The sequence below is a fragment of the Sceloporus undulatus genome, chromosome 9 (assembly GCF_019175285.1).
Source record: "Sceloporus undulatus isolate JIND9_A2432 ecotype Alabama chromosome 9, SceUnd_v1.1, whole genome shotgun sequence".
Classification (NCBI taxonomy): Eukaryota; Metazoa; Chordata; class Lepidosauria; order Squamata; family Phrynosomatidae; genus Sceloporus; species Sceloporus undulatus.
Genome location: NC_056530.1, coordinates 32855712 through 32876744, shown reverse-complemented (window position 1 = coordinate 32876744; position 21033 = coordinate 32855712). Strand labels below are relative to the sequence as shown.

Sequence of the window (21033 nt, the reverse complement as noted above, 5' to 3'; positions counted from 1 at the left end):
AAATCAATTGGGCAAGGGAAGAGAAGAAAGAGAGGTTAGAAAGAGGTGCCAGAAAGAAAATAATAATAACAATTATTATTATTATTATTATTATTATTATTATTATTATTATTATTTCCTGCCTCTCCCTGCAGATCGAGGCAGGATTACATCAGTAAAAGAGAAAATACAATACAGTATTCCTTAAAATAGATGACTCTCCATAGAAAAAGATTTTCCATCCTAGCTTGATCTGTCGTGTATATGTATGTGCTTTCAAGCCATCTGTCATCTTTTGGTAACCCTATGAATCTTTTATAGCGTTGTCTTGGGCAAGGAATCCACAGATATAGTCTTGCCAGTTCCTTCTTCTGAAATATAGCATCTGGTATTCGTTGACAATTTCCCATCAGATTGCTAACTGAGGCCAACCCTGGTTAGTTTCCAAGATCAGACAAGATCTGGTATCTTTAGATAATAGCAGCATATCATGGACTGCTAAAAAGATAAATAAATGAGTCCTAGAACAAAATCCTGACCTCTCCCTAGAAGTCAGGATGACTGGAGTGAGACTGTTGTACTGTGGACATATCATCAGAAGACAAGACTCGCTAGAAAAGACAGTAATGCTTGCTAAGGTTAAGGGAAGTAGAAAAAGAGGAAGACTACATTATAAGTGGATTGATTAAATCAAGAAAGCCATAGACCCGACTCTGCAAGATCCAAGCAGGGCTTTTAAGAATAGAGACACTTGGAAGAGTCTAATTCACAGGGTTGGCATAAATCAAAGTTGACTTGTACTTACCTGACAACAAACATCCTGCACTTGCTTATTTTGCCTGCTTCTCAGTCAAGCAGAAATGAGGGAAAGGAGGAACATTTCATTCAATTAGCTTCATTTCCAGGAATCTTAGTATCTCTCCAAGCTACCTTTTCTGCAAGGAACCCTGGAAAGAAAGTGCACAGAAAAGGAGGTGTGAACTGCACCTAGCAGTTCCAGGCATGTTCTGCAGCATAAAGGGGGGGGGGGGGGAAGCAGCCTCAAGTATTATTTAAGGAATTACACACATGAAATCACATTTTGGGAAAGTCGCAATTTTGGATGACATTGCTCCAAATCCCCCAGGCAACTTAGCCATGGCCATACTGGCTGAGGGACTCTGGGAGTTGCACTCAAGTGCTAAGCTATGTCTTGCCCATAGACAGTGAGCATCCTACTCCATGCAGTTACTGTCAAGGCATGTATAAATAAGAATCTTGCAGATTTACATGTTTCATAACTCTCTACAGGTTTTCATATCTCTCTAGTTCACAAAAATACTTCAGTGCCTGAATACTTGAGTATAGCTACCATTAAATGTAGGCACTCTGTGAATTTACTTCTGAATAGACATACAAGATTACAGTCTGCTGTGAAGTCGAAGGCTTTCCCAGCCAGCATCCACTCTCTTCCATGCCAGCATTCTCTGAAGATGCCAGCCACAGCTGCTGGAGAAACGTCAAGAATAAATTCTTCTAGATCACGGCCTCATAGCCTGAAAAACCCACAAAAAACCATTACAGTATACATACGTTAAATCTTTAACAGGCTGAGTAATTCTTTTCTGTGTACATCACAGTGTGAAAAGAGTGACTTAAAAAGTGCTGGCCACCATTCCCTGTTCAGTATCTACTTAGTTCAGTATAGTTGAAGTGTATTCCAGATTTTGTTGGACTATAATTCCCAGCGTTCCTTGTTATTTGCCATGCTGGCTAGGGCTGCTGGAAGTTGCAGTCAAACAACATCTACAGTGCTCGCCCCAACTTGATATTAAGAATGTGTATTAGTCACAAAAGTCTTGTATTTATGCCCACAAAGTGCAGGCTGTGGTAAGCCTAAGAAGCCAACCTTAATATCAGTCAGTTTTCCAATCTGCTTTCTTCTGCCCTCAAGAAAAAACAAAATAAAGAAAGAATAGGGAGTAAATCCCCATATATTGCCCTTCAACCCAAAGTGTATAAATTTCACAGAGTTCGGTTTGACCTTTTGTTCTGAATAATGCTTTTCTGCTTGCGGAAACATGTTTAATATTTCATCTGTTTAATATTTCATTTATGCACAGTGCCAGTTTAATGTTTGGGGGCACCAAATGAGTGGCTTTATGTCGATGGGGTATATATGCTTTTGTGTACATTTCAAGAAGGGCATGCTGATGGCTTGCTTGGTGCTATCTGGTTTTTTGTCTGTGTTAGAGAATCTTAGGTCCAAAACACACAGCAGAAATAATCCAGTTTGAGATTGCTTTCAGTGCCCTGCATCAGTGTTAGGAAATTCTGTAGTTTAATGAAACAGTTAGCCTTCTCTGTCAGAGAGCTCTGCTGCCACAACAAACTACAATTCCCAGGATTCCTTAACATTGAGCCACGGTAGTTAAAGTGGTCTCAAACTGGATTATTTCTGCTATTTGTTTTGGATCTTAGTTCTAGGACAGAGCCTATGCGTGCCAACATTTGTGGCATATTAGGACTCCCTCTTGACCCACATGGTACACCATGTCTTCTGTCCTTTTATGTTAGATCTCAAACTTGGGTCTCCAAATTTTGGTGGACTTCAACTTTCAAAAGCTCCAGCCAGCTTGCCCAGTGGTTATGGATTCTGGGAAGGGCAGTCCAACAGCATCAGGGGACATGAGATTGGGACTCTGCTCTATCATCCTAATTAAAGCTGGGAGTGCTGGGAGGAACATACAGCATTAAAAACAGATTTCTGGTGGAGGAAATCATTTCCTCTAAAGAACTCAGGGTGTTTTTCTATGGTTATTCCCATATCTCTACAAAAAAACTAGATTTGATCTTTAGCCAAAATACTTTTGGGCAGTTAGGCTAAGAAGGATGTCTTCAGTGTTAAAATGGGAAAGCTACCCTCCAGAACATTACCAGTGTGAATGGATCAAAACCTTCACTCAGTGTGGAATAACGTTACATTTTATTTTCACAATAAAGAGAAATGATAGATTAAAAGGGACATTGGACATATTCTAAATTTCTTTGGTTTGTTTAGTGGAACAGCTTAGACCCATACCCACTTGCCTAACTATTTTCCTGACAATCAGAAAAGAAATATTGTCTCCAATACACCTGGAGTCATGGGAAGATTTTTCAATGGGTCTCTCAGGCATCAGTCTGTGAAGGGATAGAGGAAGAGGATGTTTGGAAAACTCTGGATGGTTTGATCCTGTATATCCAGAAGAAGTTAGGAGCTGCCCCCTTTGTGAGAATATGCATGTGAAGGGTTTCCTTCTGATTTGATCAGGGGTGGGCTGATCAACTGTTGCACTTTGACTCATATCATTCTTAGCCAGGATAGAGGACATGATGATGGGAGTTCCAGTTTAGCAACTTGGGTAGCACCACATATTCCACTTGCTTGTTTAGATAAACACAGGCAGAACTTGGACACCCACTTCCCCTTCATATAAATTAGTTTTATATAGGGGAAGGATTTTCTGGATAAAAGGACCAATTCAAAGATACCAGTAGGACACCAGAGACTGTTCTTGTGTTACCCTCTGCCCTATAGCTACTCCCTGCCTTTCCCTCCCCTTGCTAACTGGCTGGACTGTAAATCTGTGTGCTGCTCATAATGACCAATGGATTCTGCACTTTGTTTGGTTCAAAGAGTGGGAGGGTTAATTTAGATCCCTTTTTGTTTTGAATCTGTCTAAATGGGAGATCTGGGATTGATCCTTCCTCACTGTTCTTTTGTTCCAGGGAACCACCAAAGGAACCAGCATCACAAGAGGAGGGAGACACTGAAGGCTTGGATGCATCTTTGTCTGTAGAGCAGAAGTCTACAGAGAAAAGCAACCAGGTGAGTGGTGTATTGGTATTGGGAGGACAAGGAGAATCTTTAGTCCTTGGAATTTCTGAAGTCCCAAACTAGTGAGGTGGCACAGTAAAAATGGAAGAGAATTGCACAACCTGACTATACTGTAAAGTGCAGTACTTTTTGTCTGTGTGCTAATTTGGTCCACAATTGATAATGCTTCACAGGAACAAATTTCCATCCTTGGATTAAAGGAAATGAAAGGGGTCAAGTGGCAGGCAAAGATCAGAGTTTGGGTGTGGTGTGCTTCCTATTCAATCAGGCATTCCCCGATTAAATATCCTGTGGGCCTCCCTCCTCTTCCGTGGCCATGAGGTTGGGCTAAGGGGCTTTTTATTGATTTTATTGTTGTTGTATATGTTTTTAACCTTTGTATTTTGTCTGCACTTGCTGCATCTTGTAAGCCGCCCTGATCGTCTGGAAGGGTGGGATACAAATAAAAATTTCATTATTATTATTATTTATATCTCATAGAGATATTTAAACATGCCATTAATAATAGGAATTTCCCTTTTCCATTTCTGAAATAAGGGATATTGACTTTAAAGTGCTGAGGCTAAGAGATCTATCTTTTTAAAAGAGAGTCAAATCACATATCAGGTTATTAAAAGCAGTAGTTCAAGCACTCGGCTAGAAAGGTTTAAACTACATTTTGTTGTTGGGAACCAGCTATTTAAATAAAAAGCCAGAACATTTGACAAAATCTGCATTTTATAGGACCATGGTTTATCTGATGTCTCCATTCAATTTTGTTGCTGAGCTAAGGTTTCAACTCCAATCTCTAAGAATTTAGTGGTGACTGAACAAGCTTAACCATCTTTATCCTTTCAGGGTGACGAAATATCCAATGGGGCAGATGAAGCTGAGGAGGAGCCAGGATCTTGGGAAGAAACATTCAAGACCCACACAGACAGCAAGCCTAATGGTAAAAAGTCATGTCATGTGGCTTTTAATAATGGAATTATTTCATTGTAAATTCCCAAAACAACAAGAGTAGGTGCTTTTCTTTGGTTTAAATAATCAAGACACAGTTTGTGGGGCTGCCCCCTTCTTGAGAATCCCTGAATGTTCCAAACAGTGGAAAGCTTTGAATGTCAGCCAAATCACAGTTTGCCAAAGTGCAGTTTATCGACAACCTTCAAATGATGGTTTGAAATACTGACTTGGTTGTTGTTTTGCGAAACTGTGGTTTTTCTAACAGTGTCAGTACAGTTTGTTGTCATTTTAATGTGAATTGTGTTGCCATTTTAATGTGAATTGCCTCAACAAAATACTGCCTGGCTCCTCCCAGACCCTTTTCTATATCTGTTTCTCATTTTCAGGCCCAACATCAGTGGGACTAGATTTCTCATTGCCGGGCGTGGAGAATGTGTATGGCATTCCAGAACATGCGGACAACCTCCGATTACGAACTACTGAGTAAGCTTGAGAGTTGATAGAGTTCCTGGTTGCATGTGTTTTTGTTTTGTTTTGTTTTGTTTTTTGTATGGAGTTCAAGTCGTTGAAGTTATAAAGTGTGTGTGTACACAATATATATTTGGCTTTTCATATGCATGGATTCTACAGCCATGGATTTCACCATCCACAACTTGAAAATATTTTTTTTATCTCCCCAATCAAACCTTGATTTTGCCATTTTATATAAGGTATTGCCATTTTACTATGGTATTGGATATAATGGGATTTAAGCCATCCACCGATTTTGGTATCCATAGGGGTGGGGTGGGGTGGACAAGGTCCTAGAACCAAACCCCAGGGGGCCACTGTCCATGCACATACATAAACATACACACACCCATGCATATATACAAGTGTCCACCGTTAGGGTTTGGATGTTAGGGTTTCGATGCATGGTGTGTGTGTTGACACTACAGAATTGGTGGAGGAGCATCAATACCAAAAATATTGGGTGGTTAGTCCCTCCTTGGGATTCTTGGGTGTATTTTTCTGTGACTTTTCTAACCACCAAATTCTTGACAGGGAAGGGGACCCATACCGCCTCTATAACCTGGATGTATTTCAGTATGAACTTTACAACCCCATGGCCCTCTATGGTTCTGTTCCTGTCCTTCTTGCTCACAATGCCCGACGTACTCTGGGAATCTTTTGGCTCAATGCTGCAGAGACCTGGGTGGACATCACCTCCAACACTGCTGGCAAGGTACTGTTATTCCAACATCTGTCAGCATTTAATGCCTTTAATTCTTACATAAACCACTAACAGTGGCACAGTGCCATCTTTGTGTTTATTCCTTTTGGTTGCCAGGGATGGCCAAGAATTTCTTGCAGATAGGTGAGGAGGCTGGCAAAAAAGGAACTGATTGTTCCATTCCACTGCTGCCAGCCCATGGTTTCTGAGGTGTCTGGAAAGGAAAGAGGTCATCTTCCTACACACCAGCACGGAAACGCTGCTGGCTAGTTGAATGTGGATGGATTTCTTCTTCACCAGTTCATGGTGTATTCAGGCCCAGGTGGCCATGGAAAGATGCCTGAGAGTCACAGAGAAGGTCTGTTTAGAAAGAATGGCAAACTAGTCAGCTGTGAAAGTGAAAATGTAGCAGGACACTGGCTGTGGAGGATGTGGGGGAAGGAAGTTGTGAGTCATAAGTTTATTCTGTAATGCCGGTTTTCAATTTGGTGTTCTGTTTGAACTGACCACAATCTCTTCCAAACACTTACAGACTCTTTTTGGAAAGATGCTGGACTATATGCAAGGTGGAGGTGAGATCCCACAGACTGATGTCCGCTGGATGTCAGAGAGTGGGATCATAGATGTATTCCTGTTGCTTGGACCATCACCCAACGATATCTTCAGACAATATACATCTCTCACAGGCAAGTGATGACAGGAGAGGTGCCGATAAACTGCTTCTTGAAAAGGGTGGGAGTAGTGTCTGGGGCAATGGCAAGGGAAGAGACTGGTTTTACTGCTGCATTCATGTCAGCCTGACAATTATTTATATCCCTCTTTTAAAAAAAAAATCAAGGCATGGGCAAAGTGCTGCCCACAGAATTCGGTGATCTGAAATCTCAATGTATCTTGCCAACATCACTGTAACCTTCAATTATTTTCAAAATGGTTTAACTTAATTCAAAATTACCCTTGGGGGTGGTCACGGAAGACAATTTCCCCAGATTTCCTTCTTCTGTGTTGTTTTAAACATGAGTGGGATTTCTAAAACCAACTTCTAATCACTTGTGGTTTTCAAAAAAGGGGGCCTAAAGCAAGTTCTGGTTACTGGTTAAATTGCATTCTGTGAGAACATGGGATGATTTGTCAGTTAAAACTTTTTTAAAATGGTACAAAGTGAGGGTGCAAGTGTAGCTTACCTATATCCAGTACAGGGCACCTGGGGAAACTGCCCATCTCTGTTACAATTTTGGTTTATTCAGTCCATTTGCTGAACCGTAGCTTGCTTTTGACTTGGGGTTTTCTTTGTATTAAATTATGATGAGTTGTCATTGTGTGACAAAGCAGAATTGGAAATCATGCTTTGAATTGTGCTTGCAAATCCCTCTTTGAGATAATTATGTTTTGGCATGATATATGAATTGAAAACCAGAGCTACAGCTGCTGCTCTGTCCATGCAGATCCTTTTGGTGTGGGAATAGGACTCCTGAGAAGGAGGGAAAGAAATTATATATGCACATTTAAACCATGGTTTATCAGTATATTTGGAAATTCAAGCCATGTTTTAGGTTAGAGATGGAAAGTGTGTGACCGTCCCTCACAATTCTTTATGCTCTTTTAGGGATAATATGAGTTGCACTCTGGAGGGCCATATATTTCACAGCTGTGGTTAATGCATTTTGTTTTGATATGCTGTCTGAATAGAATAAGCCTGAGTCTGTGAATAGCCAGTGGAAATTTCAGAGAAGTGGAAAGATTGTTTCCAGTTAGCTAGGAGTCAAGCCTTACTGTCCTCTACACCCTTTTCCCTCTCAAGAGAAAAATAATTTGTGTGTTTGTGTGTGAGAGAAGTAAGTAAATTTGCCTTTGTAGTGCAGGTCTCTGAAACGTGTTTGGCCTAGAGCACAGCTTAGGCTATGTGATATGGGGAACTGGTACATTTTCTTTCCTTAATGTGCCAAAGACTGGTGTCATATTTGTGACCAGTGGCTGCAATTCTTCCTTCCTTCCTCTCTTCCTCTCTTCCTTTCTTCCTTCCTTTTCTGAAGGCTCTGTATGGATTGGCAGCTGGTAGTTCATGAACTAGCACTGAGCCAGAGACTTTGCATAACACTGGTCTGGGGCATGAGCACTGTTTGTCTTTTGGGTAGTGCGTGGGTCTATAGCTCAGTGGTTGAGCAATAGCTGTGCATGGAGTAGACAATAGAAGATAAAACTATTAGTGTTTGCTAGTTGTGATGGTTATATATTATGTCCAGTATCAGAAGCTGTATGCTTCTGAAAAGCAGGTGCTGGGGATGCCATTGTGCTTGTGTCTTGCTTCGAAGATATCCCAACTGTTTGTTGCTTTCCTGGTTCTTGGACAGTTCCCCCCCCCCCCCCTTATTCTAAAAAGTTAAAATACCTTCCCTGAAGCTTAGTTACTAGTTATAAGACATTTAAGCTAAAATATGCAAGTATTTTTTGGTACTCTTTTGCTTTTAGTTCCAATCCTCACTGGAATGTGGCCCCTGAATTGAATTTGCTTCCCGAGATTGAAAGAAATTCTTGGCCTAAACAGTACTGGTTAGATGGGCAATGGTCCTGGTCAGTATAAGGCAGTTTCCTGACTTAGATTAGTGTGTCCCCATGACATGTTATCACAGCCTGAGTGTAAATATCACAGCCTGAGTGTTTCTTTTTTCTTTCAGGCACTCAGGCCCTGCCTCCTCTCTTTGCTTTGGCCTATCACCAGAGTCGTTGGAACTACAATGATGAGGAGGACGTGAATTCTGTGGACAATGGGTTTGATGAGCATGACATCCCATATGATGTCATCTGGCTAGACATTGAGCATGCTGATGGGAAGCGCTATTTCACTTGGGATCCGAACAAGTTCCCCCACCCTCAGGAAATGCTTCAGCGCCTGGCAGCCAAGAGGAGAAAGGTAAGTTGGGAACAGGTTTGAGAATATGAGACAAAATACTTTGAGGTGAGCTGGGGAAGATTTTTCTGCATGCAGCTTGGAAACATTAACTTTTTTGAACTACAATTTGTTGAATTTCACAGCCAACAAGGCCCCTGTTACTTCTGGTCTCAAAAGTAGCTTTGACAAGCTCTGTTCCAATGCTCACTGCAATTGTATAAGAAAAGGAAGGCCTTACCTGTCACATAATTGGTTATTTTTGGGTTGTTGAGAAGAGGAATTCACACAGAGTTGGTTTCACCCTATTACTGGCCAAAAAAAAGCAGGGCCACAGCTGACATCATCAGAGAGCAAATAGCTCTACAGCAGCAGCCATCTTGCTTTCAAGTTGACCCCAACTCATAGCAAGTTGAGAGACATCTCCAAGTCAACCTCTCTGCTCAGCTCCTACAGGTTCAAGCCTATGATCTCCTAATCATCTGGCATGTGATCTTCCTCTCTTTCTACTGCCTTATACCTTTCCTAGCATTATTGCCTTTTCTAATGAGTCTTGCTTTCTCATGATGTGGCCATTACAGCCTCAATTTAGTGCATGGATTTTTAAGTTTTGAATATTGTAAGGGAAGAACATTCAGTCACTGAATTCATACCTCCATTTCCATGGTCAGGTACACATTTGCCACTGGTGAGAACTAAGAAAAGGTTCTAAACCCTGATTCCCCATTAATAGGAAAGAAGAAGGCAATTCTAGTGCCCTGTCTTAGGATTTTGCTCTTCCCCGATGTATATCAAAACCAGAATACATTAGAGAAATTGTCCCCTTGTTCTTTCACAAGACAGAGAGTTTAGCTGAGTGCTACACATTTATTTCCTGATCCCATTTTATCTGATCTCAATCCAGATGGTGAGTATTGTGGACCCGCACATCAAGGTGGACAGTGGCTACAGGGTGCACAATGAGATTCGCTCCCAGGGCTTTTATGTCAAGACCAAGGATGGTGGTGACTATGAAGGCTGGTGTTGGCCAGGTGAGAAAACAATTGGTAACAGGTGGGATATGTTGGTTATTCTCTTGCTACTACAGGCAGTACTAATGAACAGTAAAATGAGGTTACCATCTTGTGTGGCAGAACCTGGGCACTATTTATGAGAAAGAAATGATTTCTTATTTAATTTAAATAATAAAGGAGACAGATTCTTGCCTAAGCTGCTCTTTGTTTTGCCCCACTCAGGCTCTGCAGGCTATCCAGACTTTACTAACCCAGAGATGCGTGCCTGGTGGTCCAGCATGTTCGGCTATGACCACTATGAGGTAGGAAAGCATCTGGATGCAGAAGAGCACACCTTGCCTGCAGCACAGTCCATAGGCACCTCTCCACCCCCCTCTATCCTGTAATCTTTTTTCCCTTTTCATTGTCTTCAGGGCTCCATGGAGAATCTTTACACCTGGAATGACATGAATGAGCCCTCCGTCTTCAATGGCCCCGAGGTGACAATGCACAAGGATGCCGTGCACTGGGGCGGGTGGGAGCACCGTGATATCCACAACCTCTATGCATTTTATGTGGTGAGTGCTGTTTCTGTGTATTCCAAGAAGACCTGGGTTCCATAGCCTAGTTAAATGTGTTTGAGGATGCTAGTGAATAGGTCTGAACATTGTCTCTTTCTTAATCTACCATCAGGGAGCTCAGGTGGTGCATCACAAATGGTCAGTAGGTACACTTGGATCTGCTGGCAGATGGGTAGATACTAAAAATAAAAAAGTGAAGGTTCCTTACTAGCCACTTCTTTAAAAATGACAAAAAATAAATAGGCTTTCCTATGTTCCTTTCTCCTATTTAGTCTTTTGGAATTTCTCATCCTTTCAAAAGACATTTATACTTGTGGGAAACTAGAACAAAAATGTGGAAAGCTCCTATTTAGGAACTGAGCCCCTCCCATTTCTTTTTTTTTTATTGTTTAGGTTGTCTTTTCTCCCTGTGTTCTTTTTCTTTGTCCTTCCCTATTCTGCTAGCTAGAACAAGCCACTATTCTGTGGCTGTGGAGCACACTCAGTCCTTTTCGGGCTGCATTGACATTTGTTTTTGGGCTTTCCCTAAGTCTGACAATGCCGCTTCCTTATCCATGGACAGTGCTGTTTGGAAAATAAGAAAAATAGCTCTCATCCCTGAATGCTGGAAACAGAGATAAATTTATGTGGCTTATTCTGGTGTATGACTCAAGAGGTGTCATGCCACCATTCTGTACCTAGCTTTTCCCCAATCCTATCTTGCATTATTATTTCTTGAATGGGACCTCAGTATTCTAATAAAAACAAAGCAGAACTCACAAACTTAAGTCCCCCCATTCCTGTCCTCTTGACACATGCAGTCTCTCCTTACCCTTTTAAGTCTTCACAACCGATATGTCATATATATAGGCTAGTGTGAGAGACTGTGGCTGATCCAATGTGACCCAGTAATCTTTGTGGTTTCTAAGCATTACCCACACAGCCCACCACTGGGAAAACTCAGCAATCATAAACCTTATGAGCATGCCAGAATCTGAATGGGAGATCACCAAAAGCTGCAAGAAATTTTATTTGTTTGTTTGTTGAAAAATATTTATATCTCACCCTACATCTGAAGATCTTGGTTAAAGATGGGTGAAGGTAAATTTGAGTAAAGGTATTTAGCAGATTGGACAATTTATCAGCCAGGAAGATGGGGGGGGGGGGACTGGTTTTAAGAATGAAATTCAAGAATCTGAATTCTGCAATATCACTTTATTCTGCATTCATTCAGGATCATAGTATATTCATATGCTATCTTCAGAGAGAAGAGGATAAAGCTTGAGGGTAGACAGGGGACAGATCCATGGTTGTTGGACTTGGAGGGGGGGTGTCTTTGGGATTATCTTTTAGACAAATGGTTTGATTTTAATTACAGATTTGAGCCATTCCTGTAATTTATTATCTTTTCTTCTTCTGGCAGCAAATGGCAACAGCACGGGGGCAGGTGCAACGATCTGGAGGTGTGGAGCGTCCATTTGTCTTAACTCGAGGTTTCTTTGCAGGCTCTCAACGTTATGGTTAGTTTTGTGTTTTTGTGTGTGTGTGTTTCAATCCCTGACATCTCCAGGAAGGGCAGGGAAGACCTTTACCTGACATTATGGGCAGCTGTTCCCAGTCAGCACTGACAAAACTGAATAGGATGAGCTGTTGATATTACTTGCTGTAACAGTGCTTTCTATGTTCCTATTTAAATTGGCCTTTTGTTCTGAACCATGAGAATAGAATCTTGCTTTATCCTGAGGTCTAGAGCCAGCGTAACAAACGACAGGGGGATAATGAGAGTTGCAGTTTTAAAGATCTGGAGGACCAGAGGTTTCTCTACCTCTGCTCTGAAGACCAATATTTTTCCTAAAAAGGAAGGTCTTAACTTTGGCAAATGATGATCAAGGAATGTTTAAAGGAAGTTTCCGTATCTGGTACAGCCACAGGAGAGGGAAACACTAAATGAATGCATATTTTATATACACAGGAATTCTTTCTCCTCTGAACTCCCAAAGCAGAAGGCTGATGTGTCAATGGGAAACAATAGCTCTCAGCTTTGTGAGTGGGATGCAGGAGGAATCCAGGGATTCTTCTTCCTCTTAACCCCTAAAGCAGAAGGCTGTTGTTAGAATGGGAGACTGCAGCCTCCAGCTTCAGGAGAAGGGTGCAAGAGGAATCCAGGGATGATTCTTCCTCTTATCACCCAAAGCAGGTGACTGGTGTGTCAAATGGCAGCAGAAGCAGTAAGAAAATGTGACAGGTTCCTTACTTTGTTTCTGCAGCCTCCGTTATTACCCTGAGACTGCTTCTCAGCCTGGCTGCCACCAATTGCAGAAATTTTTTTTTTATGTACTTGAGCATCCGCGTTTATCTGTATCTGCAGAGGGGCTAGAACCCCCGCAGATACTGAGGCCCCACTGTATTATTTCATGCTGTTTTCCTCTTCTCTAGGTGCTGTATGGACAGGGGACAATGCAGCAGAATGGGACCATTTAAAGATCTCTATCCCTATGTGTCTGAGTTTGGGTCTTGTGGGCATTTCTTTTTGTGGAGGTAAGGACTTGGCAACTTGTCCCAGAGAGGGATGGATCTGACATCATAAAAATAAAGAAATTCATAAATATGTTGTTGCTGTTGTTTTGCATTCATGTAGCACTTTTTGAATGTTGAAAACCATTTTTTACCTGTTACCTTTCTGTAGTCCTTACAGAAATCCTGTAAAATAGATAAGTATTATTATGCCCATATTGCACAGGGAGATTCTGAGTTATCTATTGGGTTCAAAATTGAGGAAAGGTTTGAAGCAATCATTTCCTAATTTGAAGTTCATTTTCTTAGCTGCTACTGCTGGTATTAATATCATCTTGTACATCACTATAATCTGGCCCAGCTAAGGGCAGAGTCTTTATGGATAGAATCTGAAGGAAGGGGCTTAGCCTGATAAAGAGGCCATCTGCTAGAACTAAATAGGATAGGTCCATTCGTGACAATAAGGAGGCTAATCATCCTTACTACCTCTAAATAATAATTATTAAGACTGTTTCCTTCAGGCCCTACTTTTTGATTTCCTGGTGGCATCTTCCATTTGGAAGGGATATTACATTTATACTGTCTTTTTTCTCCAGCAAACTCATAGCTGTGTACATAATTCTGTTCCTTCCCACTTTTTATCCTCACCACAACCATCTGAGTGGGAGCAGCTGGCACCTAATATTTTATTTTCAAGTTCTTATTGCCAATAAGTCCATCTAAGTTTTAGGATACTCAGTTCATTCTTTTAGAAGAGTAGGACACATGTACAAACACAAGGAAACCATTAAAATAATGGTGTCACAGATAGGAGGTTTGGACTTTTGGAGAACCCAAGAGATCCAGAATTAGACCTCAGAAAGGCCAGATTTAACTTCAGGGATTCTCCACCTCTACACAACGCACAATGCTGGCTCCAGATGGCTGCACTGGTTCTGGTCTGCAGTGACCTTATGTTTGGCTAAATCATTGTATTTTTCCTTTGAGGACATTTATTTTTAAGGCTGCCTTTCCGTCTTTTCACTCTATTTCAGCTGACATAGGTGGCTTCTTCAAAAACCCAGAACCTGAGTTGCTGGTGCGCTGGTACCAAACAGGAGCCTACCAGCCTTTCTTCCGGTCACATGCCCATGTGGACACCATTCGCCGGGAACCCTGGCTCTTTGGAGAAGATAATAAAGCACTGATTCGGGAAGCCATCCGCCAGCGCTATGCTCTGCTGCCCTTTTGGTATACCATCATGTATCACAGCTACCAGACTGGCCAGCCTGCCATGAGGTGAGGTTGTGTGAACAGGGAGAAGCACATACGCAAGACTACACCAGAATTTTAAAACCTGGAGCATTGTCCAGTGAATCTGATGGTAATTGGTTTAGGCTTTAAAAAAATTAGGCTAGATCCAGAAACAGATGCGCTCAAAGTCCTTTTCTTCTATGGGGAGACAGTATTGTTCTTTTCTGCTCTCCATGGAGGACTGTGTGTTGGGATGGCACCTTGTGGCTAGTGCCAAATTGTGTGGAAAATGGTAAAAAAAAAAACCAGGGAAAATCAGGAGAAATTAGCTGGGCTAATTTGAGGAAACATTCTGCTTGTATAAGACATCACTAAATCCAGACTTTAGTTATAGTATCTAATGGAAGGGAGTGATAGACAGAAGCTGTCTTTGCATATTGTTTTCCAAACCATGGTTTGCAATAATAGATCCTAATTGTGATATAATTCATGAGTGGAAGGGGAGTGGCCCTGTAGGAATTTTAGACTTTCTGAGAAGTTGCACCTCTGTGAACAATGGATTGTGGGAGTTGTGGTCCAAAACCTGTTGAGGTACATACTACAGTATAATTGTTATACCTCTAGAGACTTCTGCAACATAGGATCAAGTGTGTGAAGAAGATGGAAACTGAAAGTATCTCTAAGTAATTGTTTGATGTGATGTCTTAGCTGAGCTATATTTTGACCTAATTGTAAACAGGCTTTTCAGGCATCATATACCATCTTTGCATTTCCTTAACTGCGGCTTTGTATGACATCTGAATTATATTTTCCCTTCCTGTAAGATATCTTTCTGCTTCTTCACCACCACCACTGTTCCTTTTTTCTCTCCTCATAGACCTCTCTGGGTAGAATATCCCCAGGACACTATGACATACAGCATGGATGACCAGTATCTCCTTGGTGAGTTCAGTGGAGAAGCCTAAAGCTTGGTTGCTTTCTGTTACTTGTACTCTGACGCATCCCTTTCACACTCATGTGATTCTTGACTTTTGTAGCTGAAGATTTATTTATTTATGCATGTTTTGCAAGTTTCAAAAAAGCCTACTCACAATTAAAGTAGTATTCAAAGACAAAGAAGATGTGAAAGGATTCATCTAAAGGAAGAGTGATCAGTTAAGGGTCAGGAGAGCCGTTTCTGCCCCTATGACCCTCTAGGAAATGTACAAATTTCCCCAGTGCCAAAGGTAAAAGAAAGAAAGAAAGAAGGAGAGGAAAATCAGCCCATTGCTGGTTTTAGAAAATGTGTATTTCAGTACAGAGGGCCACTATAACCTATTTAAAGATGAATAACTGCTGAAGGTTTCCAGGAGAGACGACATACCTTTATTATGCCCAGAAAAAGGGCACTCTGGGGAGAAAGCCAGAAAAGTGCCTGGGGTACAGGGCTGCAAGTTGGGCATCCTGGTCTCTCAAATTATGAAATACATAGTATGATACTGTTCTATAGAACATCTATTAAATATCTACTTTATCCATAAGACTAAAATGCATGGTAAGTAAAACAGATACTTTAGCTCATGTGGCTAAAGTAAGAATTCAAAGGGAAGGTTATTCTACACTTTGAACACTGCCATGCTAAATGCTCTGCTCCAAGCAACTACAGAATGCACTTAATTATATCAATTACTGTAATCATTTAAAAGACAGGCAAATTGAACTTTTTTGTTTGTTAAATATTCTTGAACCATTTCACTGCCCTAAAGTTGTGAAAGTCTTAGTATTTATGATTGAGAACATGTAAAGCACTTTATTTATACCATGTTACAATACCAGCCTTTAGGGTGGGCCAGTGAATGTGGTGGTTGTGGTTGAAGACGAGAGAAAGAGAGAGAAAAAGAAAGTCTTTGGGGGGCAACCTAGTACACAGCAGAGACAAAATTCAAACAATCAATGTTTATTCTTAAAGCACACCACAGGAACTGTCATGGACAACACTTTCCTTTTTAAAAAAAAATCTGAGAAAGCAGATTATGCAGTTGTGATGGTGATGCAGGACTTCATAGACAATTTTTTGAAATAAGAAATTAATGCAAGTTTCTGTCCCTGATGTTCAAATACTGTTTTCCTTGTAGGCAATGCACTGCTGGTTCACCCAGTCACAGCCCAGGGCGCCCAAGGTGTGCAGGTCTACTTGCCTGGCAAAGGAGAGGTGAGCAGGGCTGGCAGAGTAGGAATGGGGCATGATGGAAACACAGAGGAAGGGTGGAGAGGAGAGGGATTGATAAAGCTCACTTGTCAGGGTATAACAACGGGAATGTGTAGTTGTAGCACTTTCTCAATGTTAAGTGTATTTGAACTGATCTCCACGTATCAGTGTAAGAGTGGGTTACACTGAGGGAAACACGAATAGAGGTTAGGTGGAAAAGAATCATGGAAGAGCTAAGGATTCTGCACTCTAAACTATGGAGCTTTTTCTAAACAGATGCTGACCTTTTTCATATATGTTTATGATGAAGGCTGAAAAGTTGAGTTGTTCATTTGGATTGTAGTGGAAAGCTTTTCTCAGTGGCATTCCTCCAAAGATAACCTGTTGGGGGTGGATAAGACTGTCTCTTTTTCTTATTCTCTTTTTCTCTCTTTCCGTAGCCCAGTTTACTGTCAACCCCCATTCTGCCACTCTCCTTGTTTTGTGACCACCTTTCTTTCTCTGTCTGCTATCCCATTATTTCTTTCTTTCTCATTTTGCCACCCTCTTTTCCTTGCTTTTATCACTCTCCTCCTCCTTTCTCCACCCTGGCTCACCTTTTCTCTCAGCACCCAACATGCTGCTAGGAGCAGGAGTAGAAGATGGCTCTTGCAAGAAGTCTTCATTGCTTGCTCCCAGAAGGCTTTTAAAATTAGCCTGGTATTGTTTGCATACCAACGACCATAGTTCGCTCATCTCTTATTTAAGATAAAATCTGGTGTACTCCAGTACTTCTAAGATTATTTGTGGAGACAAGATAACAAGTCATGTTGTTGTCCAAAGTCCTCTGTTAACTTTCCTTTTTCTCTTGCAGGTTTGGTATGATGTCCACACACACCAGAAACTTCATGCACCCCAAACTCTTTATTTAGCTGTTACCATGAGCAGTGTAAGTCAATGAGGGAGTGTTTTGTGGGTGGATTGGAATTCCCTGAGGGCCTGAAAAGAAGCTATCTAGGGCCTGAAAATTCTACTATTTGGTCCTTGGAGAGTCACTTCTTACCCAGGATATAGGCCAGAGCTGGGGAATCTGTGGTCTGCCTGGTGGGATTCTTAGGCTCCAGCTTCACCAGTGACAGCCACCCTGGTTAAGAGTTATTCATTCTCAACAGATTCCTGTGTATCAGCGTGGTGGTACCATTGTGGCTCGGAAGGAGCGAGTACGGCGGTCTTCTGACTGCATGCATAGTGATCCTTACACCCTCTACGTGGCCCTGGGCCCACAGGTGAGTGGGGAAGGTTTGAGTGTATGGGGATGGGGAGTTTGTTGTATATATTTCAAAACCAGCCAGAATTAGGGTCACCATCCTTGGGCACTTACTAAAGCCCTTGCCCCATCAGTGATCCACCACTGCCCTCTGAATTGTTCCCTGCTGATGCTGCTTTGGGCCAGTGTACCTTAGACACATGGGCTGGGGTGTCACATTGCCTTTTCTCTTCAGTATCTGGCCATTCACCTCTGAAGGAGACAATTGTTTGTATTGCATAAGCTGTCCAGTCTCCTCCCTAAATTAGCCTGCTACCCTCAGATTTGGTGGAGGATATTGTCCTGTCAGAGGTGCTTTGATTGTGAGCTCCTGCATAGCAAGGGGGTTGGACTCGCTGGCCCTTGTGGTCTGTTCCAACTCTGATTCTAATATTGAATAAAATTCAACTAACACTTCAGTGGTCTTCTGTATTTTTATTGCAACTATCCTGCATATTGTCCTTTGTCTCAATCAGCAAAATATCTTGGGCCAGCCCTGCCATTGCTATGCCAGGCCCAATACCTGCCTTTGCCCAAAAGAAGAAGGAAGAGGAGTGGGCAGGCATCTGTAATGGGGGACTCCTACTACCATTATCCCTCCCTTGCTTTCTGCTCTGCAGTGCTGCCTGCCTGCTCCTGTGTCCTTTCCTCTTGAGCAAAGGTAGGAATTGGGCCTAGCATATAGACACTCTATTGGCTTTCCTCCTGTCTCCTCCTTAAGTTAAATCTCAACTGTTACTCCAGCGGAGAGGATGAAAAATCTTAGTGGTTGTGTAAGGAAGCAGGCCTCCCACGCGGAACTATTGTCCAGAAGACCTCTTGTCTCCCTTAGAGAAAAGCCTGGGACTAGGTTTAACTTACTGGGACGCCAAAGTTTTCCATGTTTAAATTCCAAAACTAGGGCACAGCACAAGGCGACCTCTTTCTTGACGATGGGCACACGTATAACTTCAAGACAAAGGGAGAATACCTGCATCGATACTTCAATTTCTCTGGAAACATGTTGACAGCCAGGTACTTGACCTTCTTTGAATCTTATTCTCTGTTCATCTTGTATACCATTGCTAGTTGTTCAACAGTAATAATTTGGGATTGGGCTGTACTATTTCAGACACAGATAGGGCCAATGCAGGATTAAATGTTCTTCCATAGTATTTGTGACGGTGGCAGCTATGTGACACATGTATGTATCATCTCAAATACTTAAATGATACTTCCTCACAGGCAAGTTTAATGAGATACGCTAGAATAAGTGCGTAAAATATAAATAAACTCAGGATTACCAAGTTAACCAAGACCATAAACTTTTTACTAGCATTTTAATTTTTGAATCATCTTGGAAAGCTATGTGTAGCCCCAAACACCTTGGAAGCCTAATGGCCTGGAGGAAAGTTTCTTCCCTTCTGCTCTCTATAGATAATCAATTAGTGTTTCTGCTTAGCAATCTGATAATAATAAATAAAATAAATAAATAAATAAAAAATTTATTTGTATACCGCCCTTCTAAAAATCAGGGCGGTGCACAGCAATATGCAACTTACAATACAGCTATACAAATTGGTTAAAAACAATGCAACAATAATAATACAGCAATTCATAAAATTCATACCAGCAAAACCGTGCTGACCACGAAGAAAAGGGGGGGGAGGAAGTATTCTGGGGCAGAGGTCAGGGATAAGCCTGTTCAAATAAGTAGGTTTTTAACCCCTTCTTAAATTGGGCTAAGGAAGTGGTTGAGCGGAGCTCAGAGGGCAGCGACTTCCAGAGGTTGGGGGCCGAGATGGAGAAGGCCCTCCTAGAAGTGGACATATATTTCCCCTCTGGAACTCTTAGCAATTGCTGCCCTGATGATCTGAGTGTGCGGGGCGGATTGTACGGGGAGAGGCGGTCCTCCAGGTACCCTGGGCCCAAGCCATTTAGGGCTTTATAGGTGATAACCAACACCTTGTATTGCACCCGGAAGCAGATAGGCAGCCAATGTAGGTCTTTAAGGACTGGTGTTATATGGCTGGCCCTGGCAGTGCCAGTGACCAGTCGGGCTGCCATATCCTGCACAAGTTGCAGCTTCCGGGTATGGTACAAGGGTTGCCCCATGTAGAGCGCGTTGCAGAAATCCAAGTGAGAGGTTACCAGGGCATGTACAACAGTTTCAAGGTCCCTCCGGTCAAGGTAGGGTCGCAGCTGGCGTATCAGCCGAAGCTGATAACAGGTGCTCCTGACCGTCGCATCCACCTGAGATGTAAGGTGGAGCGACGAGTCAAGGAGCACCCCCAGACTGCGTACCGAGTCCTTCACGGAAAGCGTGATTCCGTTCAGGACAGGTGGAACCACCGCCAACCCTGGACCGGGGGAACCTATCATGAGTACTTCAGTCTTCTCTGGATTCAGGCTGAGTCTGTTGTCCCTCATCCATCCCATTACCGACTCCAGACAGGCAACGAGAGGAGAAACGCCAACCCCGGTCACTGCATCAGTCGGAGACATAGAGAAAACTATTTGGGTGTCATCAGCGTACTGATAACCCCGCGCCCCATGTCTCCGGATGATCTCTCGCAGCGGTTTCATGTAAATGTTAAAGAACATGGGAGACAGAATGGCTCCTTGAGGGACCCCAGATGTAAGGGCCCTCTTATCGGAGCACACGTCTCCCAGCTGCACCATCTGGAACCTCCCGGAGAGGTAGGAACGGAACCACTGGAGCGCAGTGCCCCCAATTCCCACCTCCGCCAGGCGCTCCAGAAGGATACCATGGTCTATGGTATCGAAAGCCGCTGAGATGTCCAAGAGCACCAACAGGGACACGCTACCCCTGTCCATGCCCAGACGGAGATCATCGACCAAGGCGACCATAGCAGTCTCAACCCCGTAACCCGCCCGAAAGCCGGTTTGAAATGGGTCTAGATAATCTGTTTCATCCAAGACCGATTGAAGCTGGATTGCAACCGCCCGCTCGATCACCTTCCCCAAAAATGGCAATAGCGAGATTGGCCGATAATTACTATGCAACAGGGGGTCGAGGGAGGGCTTTTTAATAGAGGTTTTACTGTGGCCAATTTCAAACTAGTTGGAAATTGCCCATCCCTCAAAGATGTATTAATAATCCAATGTAACAGTGAAGTCACAATCGGCCCCCCCTGTGCCGCCAGCCATGAGGGACAGGGATCGAGAGAGCAAGTTGTCTTCCTAACGCTTCCAAGGATCTTGTCCACATCCTCGGTACTGACAGACTCAAACTGATCCAGAATAACCAAGTTCACGGAATCCCTGGATGCCTCTACTCTAGGTTCTGCTCTAAAGCTGGCCTCAAGACCTTCACTTATCCAAGAGATTTTATCCACGAAAAAGTTGTTAAACTGGTCACAGCAGGCCTTAGAAGGTTCAAGG

At 42.5% G+C, this 21033-nt stretch overlaps 1 protein-coding gene across 2 annotated transcripts in view; it reads left to right on the top strand.

Moving 5' to 3' along the window:
• Window positions 1–21033, top strand: part of GANAB (glucosidase II alpha subunit) — a 39365-nt gene that overhangs the window by 10775 nt on the left and 7557 nt on the right. For both annotated transcript variants that reach the window (XM_042440235.1, XM_042440234.1), the window contains 17 exons: window positions 3730–3829; window positions 4676–4769; window positions 5167–5263; window positions 5825–6005; window positions 6526–6679; window positions 8666–8901; window positions 9782–9908; window positions 10113–10192; window positions 10304–10447; window positions 11853–11949; window positions 12866–12967; window positions 13978–14221; window positions 15054–15118; window positions 16291–16367; window positions 17218–17292; window positions 17516–17629; window positions 18551–18663. In XM_042440235.1, coding sequence (XP_042296169.1) covers window positions 3730–3829; window positions 4676–4769; window positions 5167–5263; window positions 5825–6005; window positions 6526–6679; window positions 8666–8901; window positions 9782–9908; window positions 10113–10192; window positions 10304–10447; window positions 11853–11949; window positions 12866–12967; window positions 13978–14221; window positions 15054–15118; window positions 16291–16367; window positions 17218–17292; window positions 17516–17629; window positions 18551–18663 — 2100 coding nt within the window. The remainder of the gene's footprint in view (window positions 1–3729; window positions 3830–4675; window positions 4770–5166; window positions 5264–5824; window positions 6006–6525; window positions 6680–8665; window positions 8902–9781; window positions 9909–10112; window positions 10193–10303; window positions 10448–11852; window positions 11950–12865; window positions 12968–13977; window positions 14222–15053; window positions 15119–16290; window positions 16368–17217; window positions 17293–17515; window positions 17630–18550; window positions 18664–21033) is intronic.